The following is a 25,474-nucleotide window of genomic DNA, read 5'->3' on the forward strand; positions in this document are numbered from 1 at the left end:
AGAGTAGAGTATTTAAAGTGTTAAGAGGAAAAAAATTCTAACCTAGAATGCTGTACCCTGTAAAATTCTCTTTTGATAATGAAGGAGAAAACATTGCAAAAAATAGACCAGTGGACCTTGCTTATAAATTTTGGGGGTAAACTGATCAGTTGGCAGCTTTCAGAGTCATCTTTATGGATAGTCTGTCCTTGATCAGCATGATGGGGCAACAAATAAATAATTTTTTAGTTGTTTATGGCTTTCCCAGAAACTCTTGAGAGTTGGGCAGTGGCTTCCATGTTACATATCTGCAGAGGTCTTTATCAGCACCTCCACCTCAGTCAAGACAAGTCTGACATATATTTCTCATTAGAATTTCTTTGTAATGATGTAGGAACAAGGAAGGATGTGATAAGTGAGGGAGTTTCCTTGTCAAGGAGAGTATGGAGTGGTAAAGTTGGAATCAGTTGGTTCAGAAGACTGGCCATCCAGGGCTTTGAATATCAGGACAATGTCTTAGGACTTCATTCTGTTGGCCTTGGAGAGTCATGGGAGATGGCCAAGGCAGTGACTGCTATGATAAAATGGGTATTTGGTCTGGTGGCCACAGCAAGCCCATGGATCAAAGTACACTGAGGTCACATGCTTTTGTTCAGCACACGCTGAATTTAGTGCTGAGAGGACACTGAGATTTCTTAACCCTGGACTTTCTATAAATTTGTTCAAGAGTATGTGGTGCCTGGAAGTCCAAGTTTGGGAGTTTCCTTTCATAGCTATAGATAGTTGCTCAGAGGCGCTGTTAAAAAGCAAACAAACCAAAACACGAATAAAAAGAGTTACCCATCCTATGTCTGAAAATTCATAACATGGTGATTTGTTCTAAGAGTTGTGAAAGTCCAACAGCATTTTCCATGTAATAAGTGAACACTTGTTTTGTATAAGTAGGGGACCTTTTTAGGGCTTGCCAGGGAGTATATTTGCCCTTATACCACTTATCCTCTTGTTCCCGCTAGCTCTTTGTATTATATGTACTTAAGCTCTTTATCATTAACACAATAGTGTTTTTCACTGATGAACCTTCTTTTTTCAACTTTGTGACAACTTCTTCTTCAGTAGATCATGCCTGTGATAAAATATCCTGTTTGTTATTCTTTTGGACCCTTTTCTTTAATTGCTATATTTGATTGCTAATGGAAATTTTATCATCCTATAATTACCTGGTGATTTTGAGAACCGCAACAGACCATTTTTGTAATACAGAGTTTAATTTCAGAGAGGACTAAGTACTTTCATTTGACTGTGCTTTTAACAAAAATCCCAAAATTGGAGCATTTTGAACTGTCTGTTCAAAGGAGCTTTATTCTACAAAATACTTATAATATTTAACTGATGCTTATTTTAACATTTTTTTATGAAGTAACAATTGTAGTTCTTATGAATGGAAAATAGTTTTTATTCTATTTTTTCTTGTGAAGCAGTCATAAATATATTTTATCTTTTCTTTTATATACTATCTAAAGGTATCCTTGATTTCATTTATCATGGGCTAGTTTGTTAAAGTAAACAATATTCAGTACAGGGGCACCTGGGTGGCTCAGCGGTTAAGTGTCTGCCTTTGGCTCAGGTCATGATCCCAGAGTCCTGGGATTGAGTCCTACATCAGGCTTCCTGCGCGGAGCCTGCTTCTGCCTTTGCCTATGTCTCCGCCCCTGTCTCTCTGGGTCTCTCATGAATAAATAAATAAAATCTTTAAAAAAAACAATATTCAAAAAAAAAAACAATATTCAGTACACATTTGGGAAACTGTACTGGCCTTTTAATGGTATCTATTCTTAAAACTAATGTAGTATTGAGGTCTTAAATATGTATATGTTGGTTGTTTCAAATGTGTCTAATTTTCAACTTTATTAAACCAGAAAATAGTCATTATTTACAAAGAGTTTTATATTTTTTCAGAAGTTCCAAATTATCCCTTTAATGCTTAGCATTAAATATTTATTGTCAATGATGCAAGATTAAAATGCACATAGATGATAGAAATGGTATAATTTGATATTTTAATGTTACATTTAGAATGTTTTATATTGGGAATGTGACTGTCAGTCAATATGTAGAAGTCATGATTAGTGTGAAACTCAACACTAAATTCAGAGAAATGCCAAGCAGTCAAACAAATATGAGAACAGAAAGTTAAGCCATTTCCAGTGGATTAGCAGTGTGGTTTAATAAATCAAGGCAAACCAAGTCAATATCCATGTGTCCTGGAAAATGAAGGATGTAAAAATTCATCCACAACCAGACCACATTCTGTCTTTCATGTTCATACCTACTCAATGTCAATGCTCTGAGCCAGAGACCACTGGGAACACATGGATAGTTGAAGGAATTCTTTTCAATGCTCATTGCAATGAGGCAGACCATACATTATGAAGAATCATGGAGTGTCTCACAGTAAAAGATAATATGGAAGACAGGATTTGTGCATTGCCTAGGTAAATTGGGGACAGGTTCAAGGAAAAAAGGATTTACCTTAATTGTATGCTATCAGGGGCAGTGGTAATTCTATCGGTAACTTAATAAATCTTATCTCGAGGAAAGAAGACTATAATTGAGGTCAATTCTTTAATTGGTAGAAAAGCAATGACCACTTTTATTAGTCAGGAGAGAGGGATGTTTGGTATTGTCAACCTTAAAAATAATAATTTTATTAAGGCAATGAATTTATTTGAGAATAGCAGAGGAATGGCAATTCTGGACAAGCAGACTATGGCAAACCATAGGAAGTATGAAGAGACAAGGGGAAAAGGGGAAGATCAACTTTTATTAGGTTTAGGAGGAAATTGAGGAGGGTTGTTTTGAACAGAAGTTCATTGGAGAGGAACAAGAGTTTGAGGATGTGGTGGTTTTTCATTGGTTACAGATGCATTATTGCTGGGGCAGGGAAGGGTCTTCCTTCTTTTCCTTAAGAGCAAGAGATAAAATACTTCCTTTTTCCTGCTTGTTATGCAGGCTGCGGTGACTGGTACTACTTTGATTCCCCCTTCAGGGCTTCCCTAACTCAATTTTAAATGAGATTTCCATTACTCATTTTCACAGTATTTTGTAGTATGCTGATTAAAGAACTAAGAATTTTACATATAATGGTTTATTTAATCCTCAGAATAAGCAACACGATCAAGTAACTATTGCTATTATTAACAGGAAAACTAAGGCAGAGAGGTTAATTTATTTTCCTAGGAAAGTGTGTGACTGGGCTTTGAATCCAAGCAGTTTGACCTCCAAGGCTCATGTTAAGTATCATTGTGTGATGCTACTCCTTCAAAATGTTAATTCTTCTTTAGCTTAGATCTGTGCAATTCTTGCAAATTCTTTCCTAATGTCCAGAGAGATATCTCATTTCCCTTTTCATCCACCAAGAGTGAGTTTTCAAATCTGGATGCCCTTTTGCAATCACCTGGGAAATTAAAAAAATGAAAATGGATGCCCCACTCCAGGCCAACTGAAACTGAATCTGTGGGGGTGTTGCCTGCACATCTGCAGCTTTTAAAAGCTTTCTAGGTGGCTCTGGTGTACAGTGAAGGTTAAAAACTCTAATATGTGCAAATTTAAAAATAGAGAATAAGATTAAATAGTGCAGAGGTACCTAATAACATAAATCTTCGTTCACCACAAGAAATATATTTTCCAAAATATGTCTCAAATTTAAAAGAAGAAACTTATAAATAACATTATGAATTCTGAGGGTTTTTTGGTTCTGTTTCGTTGCTAGCCATTATGATTTTACATAGCAACGGTAACCATTGCTGTGACAGGTAAGTTAATTCTTGCTCTCATTTCTTCTCACCTTTCTGCCCAAGTGTATCATCTCGTTACATTCGTTATGCCTATATTGTCAGTATTTATAACCACTTCTATTCTATTCTGTCGATAGTCCATTAGGTGTCATTTTACCTGGATTCTCCATTTTTATTTATTTTTTGGATTCAGTTATTGGGTGGCTGGCTTTCATAATTGTTTTGCTTTTCTTTTTCTTTTTCTTTTTTTTTTAAGATTTTATGTATTTATTCATGAGAGACACAGAGAGAGAGAGAGAGAGAGAGAGAGAGGCAGAGACACAGGCAGAGGGAGAAGCAGGCTCCATGCAGGGAGCCCGACGTCGGACTCAGTCATGGGTCTCCGGGATCAGGCGGAAGGTGGCGCTAAACCGCTGAGCCACCCGGGCTGCCCTTGTTTTGTTTTTCTAAGAAAACCCTTTCCAGGGGTCTCTGAGTTCTGTTTGTAAATATCTTCTTTAAAAAAAAAAAAAAAAAAAAAAAAAAGTATGATTGCATCTTGACTAGGAATAATATTTGAGTCACCCTTTATTTTTCTCCAGACTCTATGTAGGGCGTCCTATTGTGTTATGTCTATAAAATAGCTTGGCAGATTGGAGATCAGGCTGATGATTTCTCCCCTATAAGTGATTTGCTTTGTTTGACTCTAAACTTATTTATATTCACAAAGTGGGTGGTGTGTACAAGAGTATGAAACCTGTTCTAAACATTTATTTTGTAAATTTGGCATAGGAAGTATTTACTGTATTCCTGTTGAGGTGAAAGATATTGGTTGAAACTGAGTCATGAAGAGGATTTTTCTTTCTTCTTTTTAAAGAAAAGGGTGGACTTTATATTTGTAAGACACTACAGGATATGAGTTGTTTTGTTTTGTTTTTAAAGAAAAGGGTGGAAAAAATAAAGGGTGAAATGAGGCTTTTTCTAACCTTTTATTAACACGGATGATCTTATACCTGACCTTTTTCATGCTTAAGCAAAATACATTCAACATTTCATCATTAATTGTGATATTTACTGTACAATTACTTTGTAGATTGTGTTCTAGAATTTATATCCTTTCAATTTTCCAGGAATTTTTATAATGAATACTATTTAATTATATATATTATATACAGTTGACCCTTGAACAACATGGTTTTGAACTGTGCAAGTCCACTCATGTGTGGATTTTTTTTTAATGATACAGGACTGTAAGTATATTTTCTCTTCCTTGTGATTTCTTTTTTTAAAAAGAGGATTTTATTTATTTATTTCATTTTATTTGTTTGCTTGTTTATTTATTTATTTATTTATTTAACAGAGACAGAGCATGCACACAAGCAGGGGGAGTGGCAAGCAGAGGGAGAGGGAGAAGCAGGCAGAACAGAGCCTGATGTGGGACTTGATCCCAAGACCTTGGGATCATGATCTGAGCCGAAGGCAGATGTTTACCCAGCTGAGCTACCCAGGTGTCCCCTTCCTTGTGATTTTCTTAATAACATTTTATTTTCTCTAGCTTACTTTACTGTAAAAATATAATATAGAATACATAGACAAAATATGTGTTAATTGACTTGCTTATGTTTTCAGTAAGGCTTCTAGTCAACAGTAGGCTATTAGTAAAGTTTTGGAGGAGTCAAAAGTTATATACAATTTTTTCACTGTGCAGGAGATGGTACCCCAAACCCCACATTGTTCAAAGGTCAACTGTATATGCATGTATCTCTCTTTCTATTTATCTCTATCTCTCTCCATCTGTCATACTTACAATATGTTAAAGTGATTTTTAAATGTAAACTAACCTTTCATTCCTGGCACAAATTTAATTTTGCCGTGGTAGCTGATCTTTTTTCTAATATCTTTCTAGAATAGTTTACTAATATTTTAGTTTTTTGCTTTAGTTTACATGAGTGATGATTTGTAATTATTCTCTGTACTTTTTAGGGTTTTGTTTTGTTTTGTTTTTGTTTTTGTTTTTGTTTTTTTGCAAATCTCAACAATTGTAGTATATTCCCTCTTTGTAGGCTTTGAGAGAATTTCTAGAAAAGTGAAATTGCTTGTTTCTTAAATTCTGTAGAATTTACTGGTAAGATTATCTGGACCTATTATTTCTTTATACTTCTTGTTTTTTTAATCAATCTTTGTCCATAGTAATTATCATCTTAGTACACAAGATGACAAGATTCTTTATTTTTTTCTAGTTTAATGATGCACTTAATGTGGAAGTTCTACCAAATATTATATACATTACCTCAATCTCATGTGGCTGATCTTCTAATTATTATATTTGGCAGGTCTTATAATTATTTAGAGCTCACATATCTTCATGATTCAATTACCTTTAGAAACAAGATGGTTTCTGCATTAAAGTATATATTACTTTGCATTTCTAAAGTGCTTTAAAATAATTAAAAATGTACTATGTTATCTTCTGAATGTAGGCACAAAAATCCTCAAAAATACTAGCAAACAGAATCCAGAAACATTTTATTTATTTATTTTTTTTAATTTTTATTTATTTATGATAGTCACACAGAGAGAGAGAGAGAGAGAGAGAGACAGAGACGCAGGCAGAGGGAGAAGCAGGCCCCATGCTCTGGGAGCCGGACGTGGGATTCGATCCCAGGTCTCCAGGATCGCGCCCTGGGCCAAAGGCAGGCGCCAAACCGCTGCGCCACCCAGGGATCCCCCAGAAACATTTTAAAAGGATTAAACAAAATTACTACATGAGATTTATCCCCAGAGTGCAAGATTGATTTACATAGGAATTCTGAGGTGCCTGGGTGGCTCACTCTGTTAAGCCTCCAACTCTTGGCTTTGTCTCAGGTCATGATCTCGGGTTTGTGAGATTAAGCCCTGCGTTGGGCTCCCTGTTCAGTGGGGAGTCTGCTGGAGATTCTCTCCCTCTCCCTCTGCCCATTACCCTGCTCTCTCTCCCTCTCTCTCTAAAATAAATACATCTCTAAAAAGGAATAGAATTCTAATCAATGCAAAACTCCATATTAATAGAATATTAAGGGAAGTAAAAGAGACCATTCCAAAGGACACAACAACAATGAAAACACATATCTAGCAAGAGACTTATACCAAGAATATATAAAAACACAGCACAATAATAAAACAACAAATAACCAAATTAAAAAGAAAAAACAGGGGGCATCCCAGGTGGCTCAGCGGTTTAGCACCCCCTTCAGCCCAGGGCATGATCCTGGAGACCCAGGATGGAGTCCCACATCGGGCTCCCTGCATGGAGCCTGCTTCTCCCTCTCCTGGTCTCTGCCTCTCTGTCTCTCTGTGTCTCTCTGTCTCTCATGGGTAAATAAATAAAATCTTAAAAAAAAAGAAGAAGAAGAAAAGGAGATAAGCAAATGGTCAATGAGCACATGAAGAGACTCAGTATAATACTAGTCATTAGGGAAATGCAAACCAAAAGCACAGTGTCCTAGCACTTGACACCAACTTGGATGACTAAAATTTTAAAAAAAGGGAAAAGAAAAACTATGACAAGAATTGGGGAAGATTTATGGAAATTGGAACCTTGCACATTCCTAGAGAAATTGTAAATGATGCAACCACTTTGGAAAACAGTTTAATGTTAAAGAGTTTAACATTTCTCAAAATGGTAAAAAAAAAAAATAGATTATTTGTCTATGAGAACAGAGAATACTATGATTCAGCAATTCCATTCATTTGTTTATACTCAAAATGTTTGAAAATACATATATTCTCACAAAAATTCTTAAATAAATGTTAATAGCCAAAGTGTGGAAGCAGCCCAAATGCCAATAAACTGATGAAAGGATAAACAAAATGTGGTGTATATATATAGTCATAAAATGGAATGTTATTAAGCTATGAAAAGAAACAAAGCACTGATACATGCTAAGGCATGGATGAACCTTGAAAACATTATGCTGGGATCCCTGGGTGGCGCAGCGGTTTGGCGCCTGCCTTTGGCCCAGGGCGCGATCCTGGAGACCTGGGATCGAATCCCACGTCCGGCTCCCGGTGCATGGAGCCTGCTTCTCCCTCTGCCTATGTCTCTGCCTCTCTCTCTCTCTGTGTGACTATCATAAATAAATAAATAAATAAATAAATAAATAAATAAATAAATTAAAAAAAAGAAAACATTATGCTAAGTAAAAGAAGCCATAACACAAAAGGACACATATCTTGATTCCATTTCTCTGACGTGTTTAGAATAAGCAAATCCATAGTGATTGAAAGTAGGTTTGTTTTTTTCCAGTGAGTGAGGGAAGAGGGAAATGGGGAATGATAGCTAATGAGTATGAGGCTTCTTTATGTGTTGATAAAATTATGCTAAAATTAAATAGTGGTGATGATCTCACAGCTCTATAAATATATTAAATAATTTAATGAATTGGACAGTTGAATTGGATAAAATTTATGTTATATGAGTTATATATCAATAAAGCTGTTCTAAAAATGTACTGTTTTAATCACCTAAAATGTAACTTAAATAATTTTTTTATAAAAGATTTTATTTATTTGTTTGAGAGAGAGAGCTCATAAGCAGGGAAAAAGAGCAGTGGGAGAAGCAAACTTCCTGCTGAGCAGGGAGCCTGATGCAGGATTTGATCTAAGGACTCTAGGATCATGACCTTAACTGAAGGCAGATTATTAACTAACTGAGCCACCCAAGTGCCCAATTTAAATAATTATTATGCTATTCATAAACATAATATGTGCACTTATTGCTTTAATGCATAAAATGATTCAGTTTTATGTTTAGCAGTTATATCTCTAATTCATAACACTAGGAGTATTTTAATATTTCTGAATATTTGAAGTAATGTAATGTATAAACAGGTTAAATACAACTTCTAAATTAAAATTTAAAATAAAAAAATGATTTTGCTAAACTTTTTATATTTCAGTAGGTTTTAAGTGGGACCTGAAATCCTGTATTCATAACAAACTTCTAGTTGATAAAGGTGCTGCTGATTCACATAGCACACTTTGGGTAGCAAAATCTTGGAGTATACAAAAGAGAGTAGCCTAGATCAAAGGAATTAACAAAAAAGCAGAGAAAATCCTTGATATACCTAAGGTTGTGGTAAACTGGTGGAGGCTTGTAAGCAGCCTTCTTGTGAATGATAGGCTATAGGTGTGGGATCAGATCAGAGAAGTGTGGTTTTTACTTCTCAACACTGTTTTGGAGGATTATTGCCATTCTCTTTGCACAGAGAGCCATGTTTGAACAGCAACAATTCATGCCAACTGCTGTTTAAGAAATAACACAGCAGCTCCAAAGTTGTAGTGGACTGAACACCAATAGGTGCCACTGGTTTTGCACTCAGGGAGATAAAGGACTGGAAAGACCTTTAGCTACCACCCTTAAAATTACAACAAAAACATATACAAAACAACAGCAAATACCATTTAAATAGCAAATCCCCAAATGCATTAAGCTCTCCTGGGAAGCTAAGGCTGTAGGACAACAAAGTACCCTGAAGTCCAAGAAGGACGAGGTGTTTACAGGAAGAAATTAGATGATAGTAATTATCTACTTGTGGTATAGACAGCTGGAGACTGATAAGAAGAGTTGAGTTAGGTGGCTGGTGAATTGGTAGAGACCAAGTATACACTAGTGAGAGAGCATGAAGTCCTAGGGGCCTCAGCAATAGAGAAAGTTTGCATGTCTTACAGAGTTTTACCCCACAAACGTCTCTGGTTGCTCACAGACATGACTGAGGAGTGAGTCTGGAGAATGTGTTCCTCATAGTGTAGACCTGGGGGGAGGGGCAAGCAACTTGCCCAACTTCTCTATTCCCTATAGAACAAAAAACGTTAATAAATAGGAAGAAGGACCACACATACAGTCATCTTCAGGGCCGTGATGAAAACACATTGCAGCTATAAAAAGAAACTGAATAATAATAATTAGCAACAACAAATCACCTCTAACCTTGAAAAAGGGGCTGGAATTCAATATGACAGTCAAGTAGAAAATCCCAAAGCATCTACAAAAAACATCCTAGAATTAGTATAGGGTTTGTTATGGTTGTAGTTTGATAAATAATCAGTATATAAAAATACTGTTTCCATATAGTGGCAGTAAACAATTGGAATTTGCAATAATAAAATATATATATGTATTATTATATATATATAATTATACATGTTATTTACCATAGCAATATAGAATAAAATGCTTAAGTATGAACCCAACAAAATATGCACAGGATATATGTACTAAGCATTATGAAACAAGAAAGAAATCAAAGAGAACTAAATAAATAGAGAAATATACCATGCACATGGGGGTAGAAGACAAATAGTAAGATATTTTATTGTCAAATTGATCTATAGATTCAATATAACCCTAGTGAAAAATCCTACTTCCCTTTTTTTTTGTAGATATCAATTAGTTGACTCTACAGTGCAAATGGAAATGTTGGGGGTGATGAAACTTTTCTGTAATGGAAATATGATAAATACATGACAATATGTCTCTCAAAATCCTAGAAATTTACAACACAAAGAAAGAATGCTAGTACATGTGTTTTTTTTTTTTAATCAGCCAAAACATGGAAGTAATTCAGGATGAAATGTAGACTATAACAAGTGAATCTAACTGCATTGCAAATGTTTGACAACCTCACTGAATATAATGGACAAGAAAGGTTCTGACTAAATTATCTTGTGAAAACAATCATGACTGAATACTGTAGAACTAAAGACTAAAGGAATGGTGCATGCACATGTTACTTTAGTTTCTTGTAGGGGTATGGGGTTGCAATTTTGAAATTGCTTTATATGTATACTAGGGTTGAACAAATAAGTAAATATGTTGTTGGTAATGAGAGCCAGGCTTTTCAGTATTGAAGAACCGAGTTAGAAATAAGGAAAGGGGGAAGGTTATAATGAGTCCTGTGGTGCTGTATTGCAGTTGGTGGAGTTGGAAGTAACAGCGTAACAGTTATTGTTATATTGTAATCTATCTATTAGCTTTCAGTTAGGAGATTTTTCATTACTTGTTTTCTTGTTACAGATGTGACCTATCCTCAACAAGATGTTGAACATTTTTAGGGGAATTTCTGTCTCTTTAATGATACAAGATGATATTGGGATGTTTAGAGATCTTTGTCTATATCAAATACTGTCCAGTTCACAATCAACTTGAAAGACTAGTAAATTGCCTTTTTCAGATTAAAGTTAGATTTGCTTACAGTTCTTAGAAAAATGTGAGACCCTTTGCTTTTATTAAAAGCCATAGGTGGCACATAAACGTTAAGAGAAGCACTTTTAGGTTATAAACATCCAGCCTGCCAGAAATGTGCATTTTGAACTCATTACTTTGATTGCATCACATTATATATCAGATATAGTTATTTATAAGTCTTTGTCAGCAAAAAAAAATATACTTTGAAATATATAGTTCTTTGCTGTGCATTAGCTGAAAATTTCTAGTGATCTTTGTTTGCTAGACTGTTTCTGCAATATCGTGCTATAGAAATCCTACAGAATTGTTCAATGTTGTAGTATCTCAGATGAAAAAATAGCAGGTACTATTTTTGTGAAGTATCAAGAACATCAGTGGTTCCAGAGAAATTAGTCTTCCAGTACCAGATGTAAAGCAATCTTTTTTTTTCTTGTTTTAGAGAGAGAGAGCATGTGAGTGCATGCAAGAGGGAGGTGGAGGGTGGGGGGTAGGGGTAAGGGCAGAGGGAGATGGAGAGAAAATCTCTCAAGCAGGCTCCACACCCAGCATGGAGCCTGACACGGGTCTCAATCTCACAACCCTGAGCCTAAATCAAGAGTTGCATGCTTAATCAACTGAGTCAGCCAGACACCCCAGATGTACAGTAATCTTGATTTGTGAAGTTAATATACATATCATGAAGATATCCTGTCATAGTTTCTTATTCACAGAAAATGAGAAACAAAGAATTTGCAAGGACTTAGGAAGATAGCCAATTTTTCCCCTTGTTTTCAGACAAGACATCATCTCAAACCTATAAGAATCTAGGTCCTTTTGGAAACTTTTTTTTTTTTTTTTTTTTCTTTTGGAAACTTTTTTGTTTGTTTTTTGGTTTTGGCTTTGATTTCTTTTTAAGTTTTTATTTTAATTCCAGTTGCTTAACGTACAGTGTTATGCTAGTTTTAAGTGTACAACATAGAAATTCAATAACTCCGTGTATCACCCAGTGCTCATCACAAGCGTACTACTTTTTAATCCTCATCATATGTATCTCCCTAACCCCTGCCATCCCCCTGCCACCACCAGTTTGTTTTCTATGATCAAGGATCTGCCTATTGGTTTGTCTCTCTCTTTTCTCCCTTTGCTCATTTTTTTTTTTTGTTTCTCATATACCACACAATAGTGAAATTATAAGGCACCTATCCCTCTTTAACCGACCTATTTCTCTCAGCATTATACTCTCCAGCTCCATCCACATTGTTGCAAATGACAAGATTTCATTCTTTTTCATGGCTGAATAAAATTCCATTGTATGTATATACCACATCGTCTTCATCCATTCACCAATTGATGGACACTTGGGCTGCTTCCACATTTTGGATATTGCAAATAATGCTGCTATTTACATGGAAAGATGTCTATTTATGTCTTCTGCCCATCTTTCCATTGAATTATTTGTGTTTTGGGTATTGAGTTATATAAGGTCTTTATACATTTTGAATACTAACCCTATATCAGATATGTCATTTGATAGTATCTTCTCCCATGCAGTAGGTTACCCTTTAGTTTTGTTGATTGTTTCCTTTGCTGTGTAGAAGACTTTTATTTTGATGTAGTCCCAATAGTTTATTTTTGCTTTTGTTTCTCTTGCCTCAGGAGACATATCTAGAAAGAAATTTCTATGGCCAATTTCAAAGAGGTTGCTGCCTGTGTTCTAGGATTTTTGTGGTTTTAGGTTTCACATATAGATCTTCAGTTCATTTTGAATTTATATTTATGTATAGTGTAAGAAAGTGGTCCAGTTTCCTTTGCATGTTGCTGTCCAGTTTTCCAACACCATTTGTTGAAGACACTGTCCTTTTCCCATTGGATATTCTTCCCTTCCTTGTCAAAGATTAACTGGCCAAGTAGTTTTGGGTTCATTTCTGAGTTTTCTATTCTGTTCCGTTGATCTATGTCTATTTTTGTGCCAGTACCATGCTGTGTGCCACTACTAGCTTTGTAATATAACTTGAAGTTCAGAATTGTGATGCCTCCAGCTTTGCTTTTCTTTTTCGAGCTTACTTTAGCTTTTTGAGGTCTTTTGTGGTTCTACACAGATTTTAGGATTGCTTGTTCTAGCTCTGTGAAAAATGCTATTGGTATTTTGATAAGGATTGCATTAAATGTGTAGATTGCTTTGGGTAGTATAGATGTTTTAACAATATTTGTTCTTTTAATCCATGAGCATGGAATGTCTTTCCATTTCTTTGCATCATCCTCAATTTCTTTCATCAGTGTTTTATAATTTTTAGAGCACAAGCATTTTACCACTTTGGATATGTTTATTCCTGGGTATCTTATTACTTTTGGTGCAATTGTAAATGAGACTGATTCCTTAATTTTTCTTTCTGCTACTTCATTATTAGTTTATAGAAATGCAACTGCTTTCTGTAGATTGATTATGTATCCTGCAACTTTACTGAATTTATTTATCAGTTCTAGCAGATTTTTGGTAGAGTCTTTTGGGTTTTCTATATATAGTATCATGTCATATGCAAATAGGGAAAGTTTTACTTTTTCTTTATTGATTTCGATGCTTTTTATTTCTTTTTGTTGTTTGATTGCTGTGGCTAGGACTTCCAGCACTATGTTAAATAGAAGCAGTGAGAGTGGATATCCTTATCTTATTCCTCATGTTGATGGAAAAGGTTTTTTTTCCCCCATTGAGGATCATGTTAGCTGCTGTAGGTTTCTTACATATGGCCTTAATTATGTTGAAGTATGTTCCCTCTAACCTACTTTGTTGAGGATTTTTATCATGAATGGGTATTGTACTCTGTCAAATACTATGTCTGCATCTATGGAAAGAATCATATGGTTCTTATCCTGTCAGATATTAATGGGATATATCACATTGATTGATTTAAGAATATTGAACCACCCTTGTAACCCAGGAATAAATCCCACTTGATTGTGGTGAATGATTTCTGTAATGTATTATTGGATTTCATTTGCTAGTATTTTATTGAGGATTTTTGCATCTGTGTTCATCAGAGGTATTGGCCTGTAGTTCTCTTTTTTCACGGTGTCATTTTCTGGTTTTAATATTAGAGTAATGATGGCTTCATAGAATGAATTTGGAAGTTTTCCTTCCTTTTCTATTGCATGGGATAATTTGAGAAGAATACATATTAACTCTTCTTTAAATATTTGGTAGAATTCACCTGTGAGGCCATCTGGTCCTGGACTTTAGTTTGTTGGGAGTATTCAAAAATTCTTTGCAGCAATTTCTTTGCTGATGATCAGTCTGTTCAAATTTCTATTAATTCCTATTAATTTTAATTAATGATTTGATTAAAATCATCAGTTTTGGTGATTTATATGTTTCTAGGAATTTATCCATTTCTTCTAGGTTGTCCAATTTGTTGGCATATAGTTTTTCATATTCTCTTATTATTGTTTGGAGGTTTAAATTTTTTTTTCCCCAAAATACTACACTTTTTCTTTTCTAAGCAAAGACAAAATTTTTTAAACTATTACTCAAATTCCATAAGACATCCTTTTTCCTTTTTTTTTTTTTTTAATTTTCCCCATTGTCCTTTATTCATCGATCCATTTTCCTTTTGAAGGAATAGAAAATTCCAGATCATTTATTTATTCTTTTGTATGTCACTTTGGGAGAAAACCTATTAAGGATCAGTGATTCCTTGAAAACCAGTGAAATAAAGATAGACATATGTTGTTTTCCTTTGTGTTTGAACTAGGCACTAAAGGTCTCCACAATGGGAATGATTTTGAAAGCATTTTTTTCTATAATGTTTGTCAATTTTAAATACCTTCTGTATCATATAGTGATAAGATCAGAATATATTCAGACAGATACTGTAAAGGATCTTTTTAGAAAAGTAAAACTAATGTTATATTTACTCTCTTTTTTGGAACAGGAGTTATTCCATCTGAGAGATGGATAGTAAATTTTGACAGAGACCTTTTAGATGGCCTTGTTTTTGCGACACAGTTGGGAGCCTATTGTCCATTTTTGGTAAGTGTCGGTTTAATGAAGAATGGTCTTCTATTATTTGAAAGAAGAACTTGGGACGCCTGGGTAGCTCAGCGAATGAGCGCCTGCCTCTGGCTCAGGGCGTGATCCTGGGGTCCCGGGATCAGGTCCCACATCGGGCTTCCTGCCTGGAGCCTGCTTCTCCCTCTGCCTATGTCTCTCTCTCTCTCTCTCTCTCTCTCTCTCTCTCTCTCTCTCTCTATCTCTGTGTGTGTGTGTGTGTGTGTGTGTGTGTGTGTGTTTCTCTCATGAATAAATAAATAAAATCTTTAAAAAAAAAAGAACTTGGATTTCTCCATGAATCTCTTCTGAGAAAGAAATCTAGAGGACAAAGTGAAAGAAGAAGAAATGGCCAGTTCTCAGGGACTGCTGACATTCAGGGATGTGGCCATAGAATTCTCTCAGAAGGAGTGGGGATGCCTGAACCACACTCAGCGGGAACTGTACAGGGATGTGATGTTAGAGAACTACGGACACCTCCTCTTCTGGGTCTTGTTGTTTGGAAGCCAGATCTGGTCATCTTTTTGGAACAAGAGAAGGAGCTCTGGGATGTGAAGAGAAAGGAGACCGTAGACTTCCACCCAGGAATGTGAACAGAAGTATATTTGGGTGATCCCAGGAAGCTCAAGGAAGGTATTGAGAGAAGGGAGACAGAAGAGAAGGAAGCCAAGATAGACTCTGTTAGAGTCTGATTCATTTATGAATAAAGAAAATGTGTGTTGTAAAAAAAAAAAAAAAGAACTTAGTAATTAAAACTCAAAGTATTTTTTATAAACTGATTCTTTATATTTTAATTTAAGTTACACTTGAATCTGAATGGCCAGCATTCCCTTTTTGTTTATTCTGGTATTTTGATTAAAATAATTTACTACTGACAGATGTTAATATTTAAATGATTCTTTGCTGAACTAAAAAAGAACAATTAAAAAGCAGTAATTTTTATTCTTTTATCACTAAAAGATTTGATTGTTGTCTTTTCCAGATTGAGTCTCATTTAGTAAAAATGTACACACAACCAAAAAGTTCTGAACAATATCTGCACAATTGCCTGATTATTGTGAATGTACTTCATGAAATTGGCTTTGACATGGACATACAGGTGAGTGCCTATGTATCACATATTCCATACATGTAAATTTCTTTTCATATTTTTCCAGCTTTATTAGGTATGATTGGAAAATAAAAATAATGTATATTTAGTTTGTACAATGTGATTTTGTATGTATACAATATGATGATTTATACATTTATATGTGTGTGTGTATACACACAATGTGAAATGATTACCACAATCGAGTTAATTAACACATCCATCACCTCATATAGTTACCATTTTGTGTGTGTGAGTATGTATATGTGTTTGTGATGAGAACACTTAAGATCCAACATTTCCTCATTTCCTCCATCCCCCTCCTGTGGCAACTTTCTTTCTACTCTCAGATTACATGGGTTTGACTTTTTTAGATTTCACATACAATTGAAATCATAAAATAATTGTCTTAGTGTGCCTGGCTTATTTTGTTTAGCATAATGTCCTTTGGTTTCTTCCATGTTATCACAAGCAACAAGATTTCATTCTTTTTTATGACTAAATATCCCATTGTGAGTATATACCACATTTTCTTTACTCATTTATCCACTGATGGAGAGGTTATTCCATATCTTTGATATTGTGAATAATGTTGCAGTTGGACATGGAAGTGTAGATATCTCCGAGATGCTGATTTCATTTCCTTTGGATATATACCCAGAAATACGGTAACTGGACTGTATAGTAGTTCTGTTTTTAATATTTTAGAGGAATCCCATACTGTTCCCCATAATGACTATAACAAGGCACATTTCCACCAACAGCATACAAAAATTCCCCTTACTTTACATCCTTGCCAACACTTTATCTCTCCTCTTTTTGATAGTAGTTATTCTAACAGGTGTGCGGTAATATTGAATTGTGATTTTGATTTACATTTCCTTCATGCTTAATGATGCTGAACAACTTTTCATGTACCTATTGGTTATTTGTATGTCTTCTTTGGAAAAATGGAAAAATGTTAGTTGACTCCTTTTAACATTCCTTTGTTCATATATTTTAAATCTAAATTGAGCAGTGTTTTTGTAGGATGTAGCTAAAATGTGGAATTTGAAATATGACTACATAGAAATCTGGATATTTCTAAATATATATAATTATGTATATCTAACTGTGCATGATAAGAAAATAGTTCTAGTGATTTGTCCAGTTTTCTTAAACCCCGAGAATGAAGCTTGAGTGATTTAGTAGCACTACCCAAGCTCTAAAATTGAATTAAAGGAGCAGACTTCTTTGAATATAGATGTATTATCATTTTTTTAATTTAGTAGCTAAAAAGACAACTTTTCATTTTGGTTTTAAAATAAATATTCATGTTGAGATCAGAATGGCAATATACATTATTATATTTGGATCTTCACATTATAATTCCACCTGGCCTTTCACATCAAGTCCTCAATAGCAATAATCATTATATGCTTACAATTTTGAGCCCTTTGTTAGAGTAATGAAATAGTATAACAAATTATTTCTTGGGGCGCCTGTGTGGTGCAGTTGCTTGAGCACCCCACTGGGTTTGGCTCATCCTGATCTCAGTGTGGTGAGGTTGAGCCCCATGTCAGGGTCTCTGCTCAGCACGGAGTCTACTTAAGTTTCTTTCTCCCTCTTCCTCTGTCCAACCCCTCAAGGTCATTCTTTCTATCTCTCAAGTAAATAATTTTTTAAAAATAAATAAATGATTTCTTACTTTGAAGAATATACAAAACCATTGAATTATCAAGATATGTGCATAGTCAATGATAAAAAAAAACATTCTACTCATGTAATTGTCGGTGTATGCAAAAAAACAAAGTATAAAATTCAGATAAGGGAAGAGATCAATATGATCTAGATGGATCCACCAAAGATTTTATAGAGAAGGCAGGACTTATTTGGGGTCTTGAAGGTAGATTGGAGTTGGATTGGTAGTGGTAAGAGACGAAGTTGTTTACTCAGAGGATATGGAGTAAACAGCATGTCAAATGTAATACATGACATACATTAAGGAAATTCTGTGAAGAGAGTGCCTTAGTTGAATTTCGAGATTAGAAAAATCAATATAGATATATATTGGGATATTGGATATCAGCATAAAAAGTCAGAATTATGTGGTATAATGGGAATAAAGGTATTTGTTCTTACAACTATGATTGGAAAGGACTCATAGGAGAGGGCCTGGAGACAGGGATCATAGACCAAACAAAATATAATTTCAGTTGGTCAAAGAGGAAGATATTTTCTCTACTCATGTCATTTGGGAACTTAAAATAATAAGTTGATATAGGAAACATTTGAGGTTTGCTAGACCTTGTGAACAGTCACAAAAGAAGGACACGGGAGAAAGACCATTACAGCTAACTGAGTTTTCTGTTCCATGACACAAGAGACATTGATGATGCCAATGCCCACATATGGCTTGGTATAAAGCTGTTCCTCACACCTGCTGGAAAAATGACATTTCATAATGATTTGCTTTTTCCTTGTATGAAAGTCACTTGCGTGTTAAAGTCACTTTGTTTCAGGTCTGACATTTACCTTCTTTTATATTGATGTAGGTGTAAAGAGAAACTGTATTTTAGGATTTTGGCTAGAGATTTCTTTTATAAGAGAGTTTTAGAGATAAACTTCAATGAAAGACTTTGGTTTGAAAGAGTAAAAATACTGTAGTTCTCATGAATTCAACAAATTGAGTATCCTCCAGAAAAGACACTGGATAGACCCTGTAAGTGGTACAGATATGATTAAACCACAATCATGCCTTCAAAGATGTTATTAATAGTGACCAGTACACAAAAAAGATCTGATGCAAAGAAGATAGTGAATGCCATAGTATACATAGAAGCAATGTGCTATAGGAATCAAAAGGGACAGAAATCATTCTGGTAAGGGAACCAAGAAGAGTTACAGGAGACATTTGGTGTTCAAGGTGGCCCTTGAGAATTTGATCAGACTCAAAAGAAACTTAAATATTTTTGTTTGGACAATGTAAATCATTATATGTTGTGATTCTCTCCTTTGCTTTTTTTTCTTAGATTTTATTTATTTATTCATGAGAGTTAGGGAAAGAGAGAGGGAAACAGAGGGAGAGGCAGGCTCCTCGCAGAGCAGGGAGCCCAATGTGGGACTTGATCCCAGGACCCTGGATCCTAGGACCCTGGGATCATGACCGGAACCAAAAGCAGACACTCAACTGACTGAGCCACCCAGGTGCCCTCTCCTTTACTTTATTATTTCCTCAGATATGTTGACTCAAAATTTTTATTTTATTGTATAATCAAACGATATTTTAAAATGTGAATAATACATAAAAATGCAGTGAAAGATTTGATGAATGGAGAAACTGGCAGTTAACTGATAATTATCAAGCTTTTAATAACCAGTTTCAATTCCTTAACTTTTTTTTTTATCAACTTAAATTTACCAACCACATTAAATCACAAAATTCAAAAATATTAAATTAAGCGATAGTGAATTAATGCCAATGCATAGCACTGGTTCACATTTAAAACCAAAGAAATTCAAAATATTTATTAATGTTTAAGTTTCTCCTTTATTATATTCTTTGCAGCTGTGGAATCAGCTAGATAAGTTTCTGTACCTGTGTTATGTCCTGTTGTGGAATCTTGCCATTTGAAATATAACAGTTGTTTACATATCTTCTCTTTCATGACATACATTATATTTAAAGCAAAAATATAGTGGGAATTATTTGGACTCAGTATAGAATGTATTTTTATTCCCTCATGTAAAGAAATGGATATGAAAATAAATATAACATTTATAGAGATTGTACTACACCTAATTCACTGAGTAGTGATGGGAGCTAAAGTTGAATAGATAATTTGACTTTTCTCTTAAAATTTTCATTTGCTTTTGGGGCTCCTGGGTGGATCAGTCTGTTTCGCATCTGACTCTTGATTTTGGCTCATGTCATCATTTCAGGGTTGTGGGAATCAAGCCACAAGCACTGGGCTTGGAGCCTGCTTGAGCTTCTCTTTCTCCCTGCCCCCTCCCCTTCTCTCTCTCTTCTTCTCTCCTTCTCTAAAAAAAAAAAAACACTTGTTTTTAGCAAGTTTGATGCTTTTAGCATTAAAAAACAATTCAGGAGTGAAAACACTTTAAAAATAAACAAATTCTTGGACACCTGGGTGGCTCAGTGGTCAAGTGTCTGCCTTCCGCTCAGAGTGTGATCCTGGAGTGCCAAGATCGAGTCCCACATCAGGCCCTTCATGGAGCCTGCTTCTCCCTCTGCCTGTGTCTCTGCCTCTCTCTGTGCGTGTCTCATGAATAAATAAATAAAATCTTTAAAAAATAAATTCAATATTTTATGTTAGATTAAGTCAGGCATTAGGAGATTATAGGAATAGTCAGTCAGTTACTCAATAAAGTTATTAGAGATTCATTTTTGCTCAGCCCTTCTCAGCCTCTGGTTTTGTTTTAGGTGTGTGCACTAATAACCACCAAATTTCTATTGAAATTCTCATGTAACACTGCTATACAGTTACTCTTGGGGCTAGTTGAATAGCACCTCATCTTTCACTTCTCTTTTTCCATAAGGTAAACCTTTTCTAATGGTTAACTGCATATTTCCTGTTACGTGTCATTAGCCATAATTACATTCCATGCTTGTAGCCAAACCAGTGTTTGATAAAAGTAATGAAACAGCCACAAAAATTGGGATTCTTAGGGAAGAAGAAAGGAAAAAATTGCTTTGCAGAAGGTAATCAAGTGTTCTCTGTAGAATTAAAGTATGTCAGTGGGTACTGCTAGTTATATTTGGTGTCCAGTACAAAAGCTGGTAATATCTTGAAGTCATAGAAAATTAAATCCTCCACAAAGGTCGACATTATTTCACCTCTTCTTGTTACTGATGAAAAAACTGAGGCCTTGGGAAACCAATTGATTTAGTCAAGATCATGGCACTGTGTAGTAGCAGGGCTGGAATTTGGTTTACCAGATTTCTACTCCAGCATTTTTCTCTATTATGACCTATTTTGTTTAATTCTTTGGTGGGAAATGGACCAATACAGTTGAAGTTCTTCTAGGTTAGACCTGTATAGAGAAAGCAATGATTATATCTTTGAAAGATATTTCACAAGGAAATCTTCTTTTAAACAAACCTAACTTAAAATAATAATAATAAACCTATTTTAACATTTGGATTTTTGAGCCTAGGATCGACTAAAGTGTAATTGCTTTAGGTCATTTTCATCGAAACTTATAAGGAAAGTTAGGATGCTCTTTTCTCTTTTTTTTTCAGTCTAATATCTTAATAATCAAATATATTTTCCCATTAAGATAAACATATTTTTTTTTAATTTCTAAAGTATTGCATTTTCATCCCATTATATATTTTCCAAAGATGAGTTTTAGGTATAATTCTATATTGTTACCTATATTTTAGATAATATTGTTACCTATATGAGGTAATATTGTTATCTAGGTAATATTATTACCTATATTTTATGCTGTAGTCACTAAAAAAGTGTTCAAAAGGCTTTTTATTGACCTCAGACTTGAGCCTACAGTGTTCTGCCACTAGTCTTACCCTTCCCCCAACAAACACATTTCTCATCACCTTAGACAGCCCTCTTTTTTAAAAAAATATTTATTTATTTATTTATTTATTTATTTATTTATTTATTTATTTGAGAGAGAAAGAGAGACCATGGGGTTGGGGCAGAGAGAGAGAATCTCCAGCAGACTCCCAATATGGAGTCCCATTTGGGGCTCTGTCTCACTACCCTGAGATCATGACCTGAGCTGAAATCAAGAGGCAAACACTTAACTGACAGCTACCCAGGTGCCCCACAGCCCTCTTTGATCCCACTCATAGGTAGGCCCATCCTAAAGAGCCCAGCAGAGCCATAGTCTTCACTTTGTGAGAATTAAACTCTGTATTTAGTTTTTAGTTTTTTAGTTTGTTCTTATCTTTAATATTTTTCCTTCAAGTGTTGACTAACATTGTATTTCATGAAGAAATGTGCTACCACAGAATACTGATGAGTAACTTTGGAGTCTTGGTGTGTTTCTCCGTTTTCCTCAAATCATACTCACTAGCAGCTTTCTACCCTGCCGAGGAAGGCCAGCTCCTTTATTTTTTACTAAAAATCTCCTACCCAGGCACCTTTATTGGTTAGCCTTACTGCTTATTGACAAAACAAGAAACAACAGGGACACCTGGGTGGTTCAGTGATTGAGAGTCTGTCTGCCTTTGGCTCAGGTCGTGATCCCGGAGTCCTAGGATCAAGTCCTGCATCAGGCTCCCCACAGGGAGCCTGCTTCTCCCTCTGCCTATGTCTCTGCCTCTTTCTCGGTGTCTCTCATAAATAAATAAATAAAATCTTAAGAAAAAAAACACAAGAAACAACAAACTCTTCTATTCTTTCAAATAAGTAAAAGAATATATTTAGGAATATGAACCAGCAGATGATCAGAGGAGCTGTTTTTTATTTGCTGGGAACTGCTGCTATACTTCAGAGTTAAGTGTATTAGTTCCACATAATGGCTTAGGTCTCCTTGGCTCACACACTATTTGCATTTCCAAGCCAGACCTGGATCATTTTCAGTTACTGACTTGAATATGAGCCATTAACTAGATCTTCATTTTATAGAAGTGTACTGACAATGACAGAGTTGTTAGTCCATCAGCGGTGTTTTATGTCTTCTAATCCATGCCTTAGACCATTCTCAATACTTCTTTGCTATGAGTAATTCTCTACGACCTTCACATTTTTCTAGGACATCATAGATACTACATGAGCTGATACAAAGAATCTTTCCTCCTACTCCTGACTCTACTTTTTTTTTTAAGGTTTTAAGATTTTATTTATTTATTTGACTGAGGAGAGAGCACAAGCCGGGTGGGGAGAAGGGGCAGAGGGAGAGGGAGAAGCAAACTCCCCACTGAGCAGGAAACCTGATGCGGGACTTGATCCCAGGACTCCATCCCTGGACCTTGGGATCATGACCTAAGTCAGCTTAACTGACTGAGCCACCCAGGTGCTCCTGACTCTACTTTTTATATTCAGTGTACATTCAGGCTATGTTGATTGTCCCTGCTATTATTCCTTTGCAATTCTGGCTTTTATCTCAAATCTTTTCCAGCAACCATCACTAATTTACCTTGGTTATCAGTATGATTACATTTTCTGACCTATTACAATTTGTTCTAGAAAAAGTACTCCCTATCCACCCCCACCCCCACCTGATCTGCCTGCATTGTTGCTCTTGTGTTATTCCTCATTCAGAAATCAAGTCCCTCACCTTGGCATCGATGACACCCTCCACAGTGTGGCCTTGGCGCTCCTTAGTCTTTTCACGCAGTGCTTCGCCTTTCTTGCCTTACACATGATTCGAATTGTACTTCTTTAACAAATAAACACTATACTTCCCTATATCCTTGCACTGTAGTTCTGTGCCTTTCTGATGGAAAACATCCTTTTCTGCACCCCAGGCACAACCTATTTAAGATCCAAGCACTCTTCAAGGCCATCTCTTGTGCTGCCTTCTGCCTTGAGCTTTTGCTTGAAGTTCTTGCCTTCTTTTACCTCAGTAATTTGTCTACTTCTCTGTTCTTTTTTATTGCTGTTTATGGTACTTTGCATCAGGAGCAGTGTCTTAGTCACATCGGTCAGTATTTCTAGTGCCTAATATTTTTATGATCTCTGACAAGCTTTTGTGAAGACTTTGAGGCCGTGAGGTCAGTGTTATACTGAGAACACATCTAATTCATCTTTTAACACCTGAGTCAAGCTTTTCTGATTCACAGCAATATTCTGTTTACTGTGTTTACAGTTCAGTGTCAATGTCAATTAGTAATATTTTAAAATATGTTAAAGTAATTCAATAATTGCTGTATTATGCCTTAGCCCTTTTTATATATTTCATCGACATATCCTCTCTGATGTATATTTCTTTTCTTTGAAACTAGGCCACGGACATCTGTGACCCTAATCCAATCCTGATGCTCATGCTTTGTGTCTATATGTATGAAAGGCTCCCGACATATCTCCCCAAGAAGGTGGTGCCCTTTCATTGTACTCTACATGACACTGTGCTGAGACAGGTATGGAATATTTGGGGCCAAAATATGTGAAGTTAAACACTTCACAGGGGTTTTAGTTAGTTCTTTTCCAACCCCAAATTAACGAAAGTATCAATATGATATAGTAAGCCTTAGCAAATATTGCTTTTTCTAAAGAAGGTTTAGCAGAGTGAGACAATTTTTGCATAATAGTAACCACCTGCAATGAAATGATGATTCCTAGATGATTCATTTGATGAATGCGGCTTGGGGAAGTAGAAAATGGAAAGTCAGGCACTTCAAAGGGCAAATTTTCTCAAAGTACTTGACACGCATTTCACGTGCAAGGGGACTGACCCCAGGAGTGTAAACTTGTGTTCTGAATGTACTCAGCTTTCCACAAGGGAGCAGTTTACACATCTAGCTGAATTTATTCAGATGAGGATATAGAAATGGAAATAAAAATCAAATTTTTCAGGAAAATCAAAGTTTTCAGGAAAAAACCAGGACCATCTAATTCCCACTAAAGGATATTATATGTGCAGGAGCTGCTAAATGTATAACAGTGAAGTTTTTAATATGCAGAAAAAAATCAAAAATGAAAATAAAATTTGAAATCCCATGACAATAACAAATCTGTATAAATATGTCTATATTTATGAAGTGTTCTCTTTGATTGAAAAATATCTTGTCAGGCATCTGGATGGCTATGTCGGTTAAGCATCTGCCTTAGACTCAGGTCATGATCCTGGGGTCCTGAGATTGAGCCCCACTTCTGGCTCCCTGCTCAGTAAGAAGCCTACTTCTCCCTGTCCCTCTGCCTGCTATTCACCCTGCTTGTGCTTGTTCTCTCCCTCTCTCTCTCAAATAAGTAAGTAAATAAATAAATAAATAAATAAATAAATAAATAAATAAATAAAATCTTTTAAAAAAAAAAAGGAGAAATATCTTGTTAAGGACCATTGACCTCAATTTGTTTTTCAAGCTGTTTGTTTCATATTTACACTTGTGAAATATCTTCTAGCACACAATTTTTATTTTTAAAATTCTTTCCAATTTTTTTAAAAGATTTTATTTATTTGAGAGAGAAAGAGCATGCACATGAAGAAGGGAGATGGAAAGAGAAAAGGGTGAGGGGCAGAGGGGGAAGGAGAGGGACAAGCAGACTCTGCACTAAGCATAGAGCCTGGCTCAGGTCTAAACCCCAGGACCCTGAGATCATGACCTGAGCTGTAACCAAGAGTATGATGCCTAACCGAATGAGCCACCCAGGCACTCCTAGCATACAGCTTCAAATTGCTTATGTTTATGTCAGATTGTTCCTTCTACAAATTTTCATAAAATCTTCAACTAGATTTATAGGTCTCTCATTGTTTCTTTG

At 35.4% G+C, this 25,474-nt stretch overlaps 1 protein-coding gene across 5 annotated transcripts in view; it reads left to right on the top strand.

Moving 5' to 3' along the window:
- The window catches only part of CFAP47 (cilia and flagella associated protein 47), a 509,395-nt gene that overhangs the window by 207,544 nt on the left and 276,377 nt on the right, over positions 1–25,474 (top strand). For 4 of the 5 annotated variants that reach the window (XR_003133488.3, XR_003133486.3, XM_025439582.3 and 1 more), the window contains exons 34-36: positions 14,883–14,980; positions 15,981–16,097; positions 24,001–24,135. Coding sequence is in view for 3 of the 5 variants with exons in the window: in XM_025439582.3 (XP_025295367.3) it covers positions 14,883–14,980; positions 15,981–16,097; positions 24,001–24,135 (350 nt within the window). In the remaining 2 variants the exon portion in view is untranslated. The remainder of the gene's footprint in view (positions 1–14,882; positions 14,981–15,980; positions 16,098–24,000; positions 24,136–25,474) is intronic. The other variant, XM_025439591.3, reaches the window with a different exon arrangement.

This window comes from Canis lupus, chromosome X (assembly GCF_003254725.2).
Source record: "Canis lupus dingo isolate Sandy chromosome X, ASM325472v2, whole genome shotgun sequence".
Classification (NCBI taxonomy): Eukaryota; Metazoa; Chordata; class Mammalia; order Carnivora; family Canidae; genus Canis; species Canis lupus.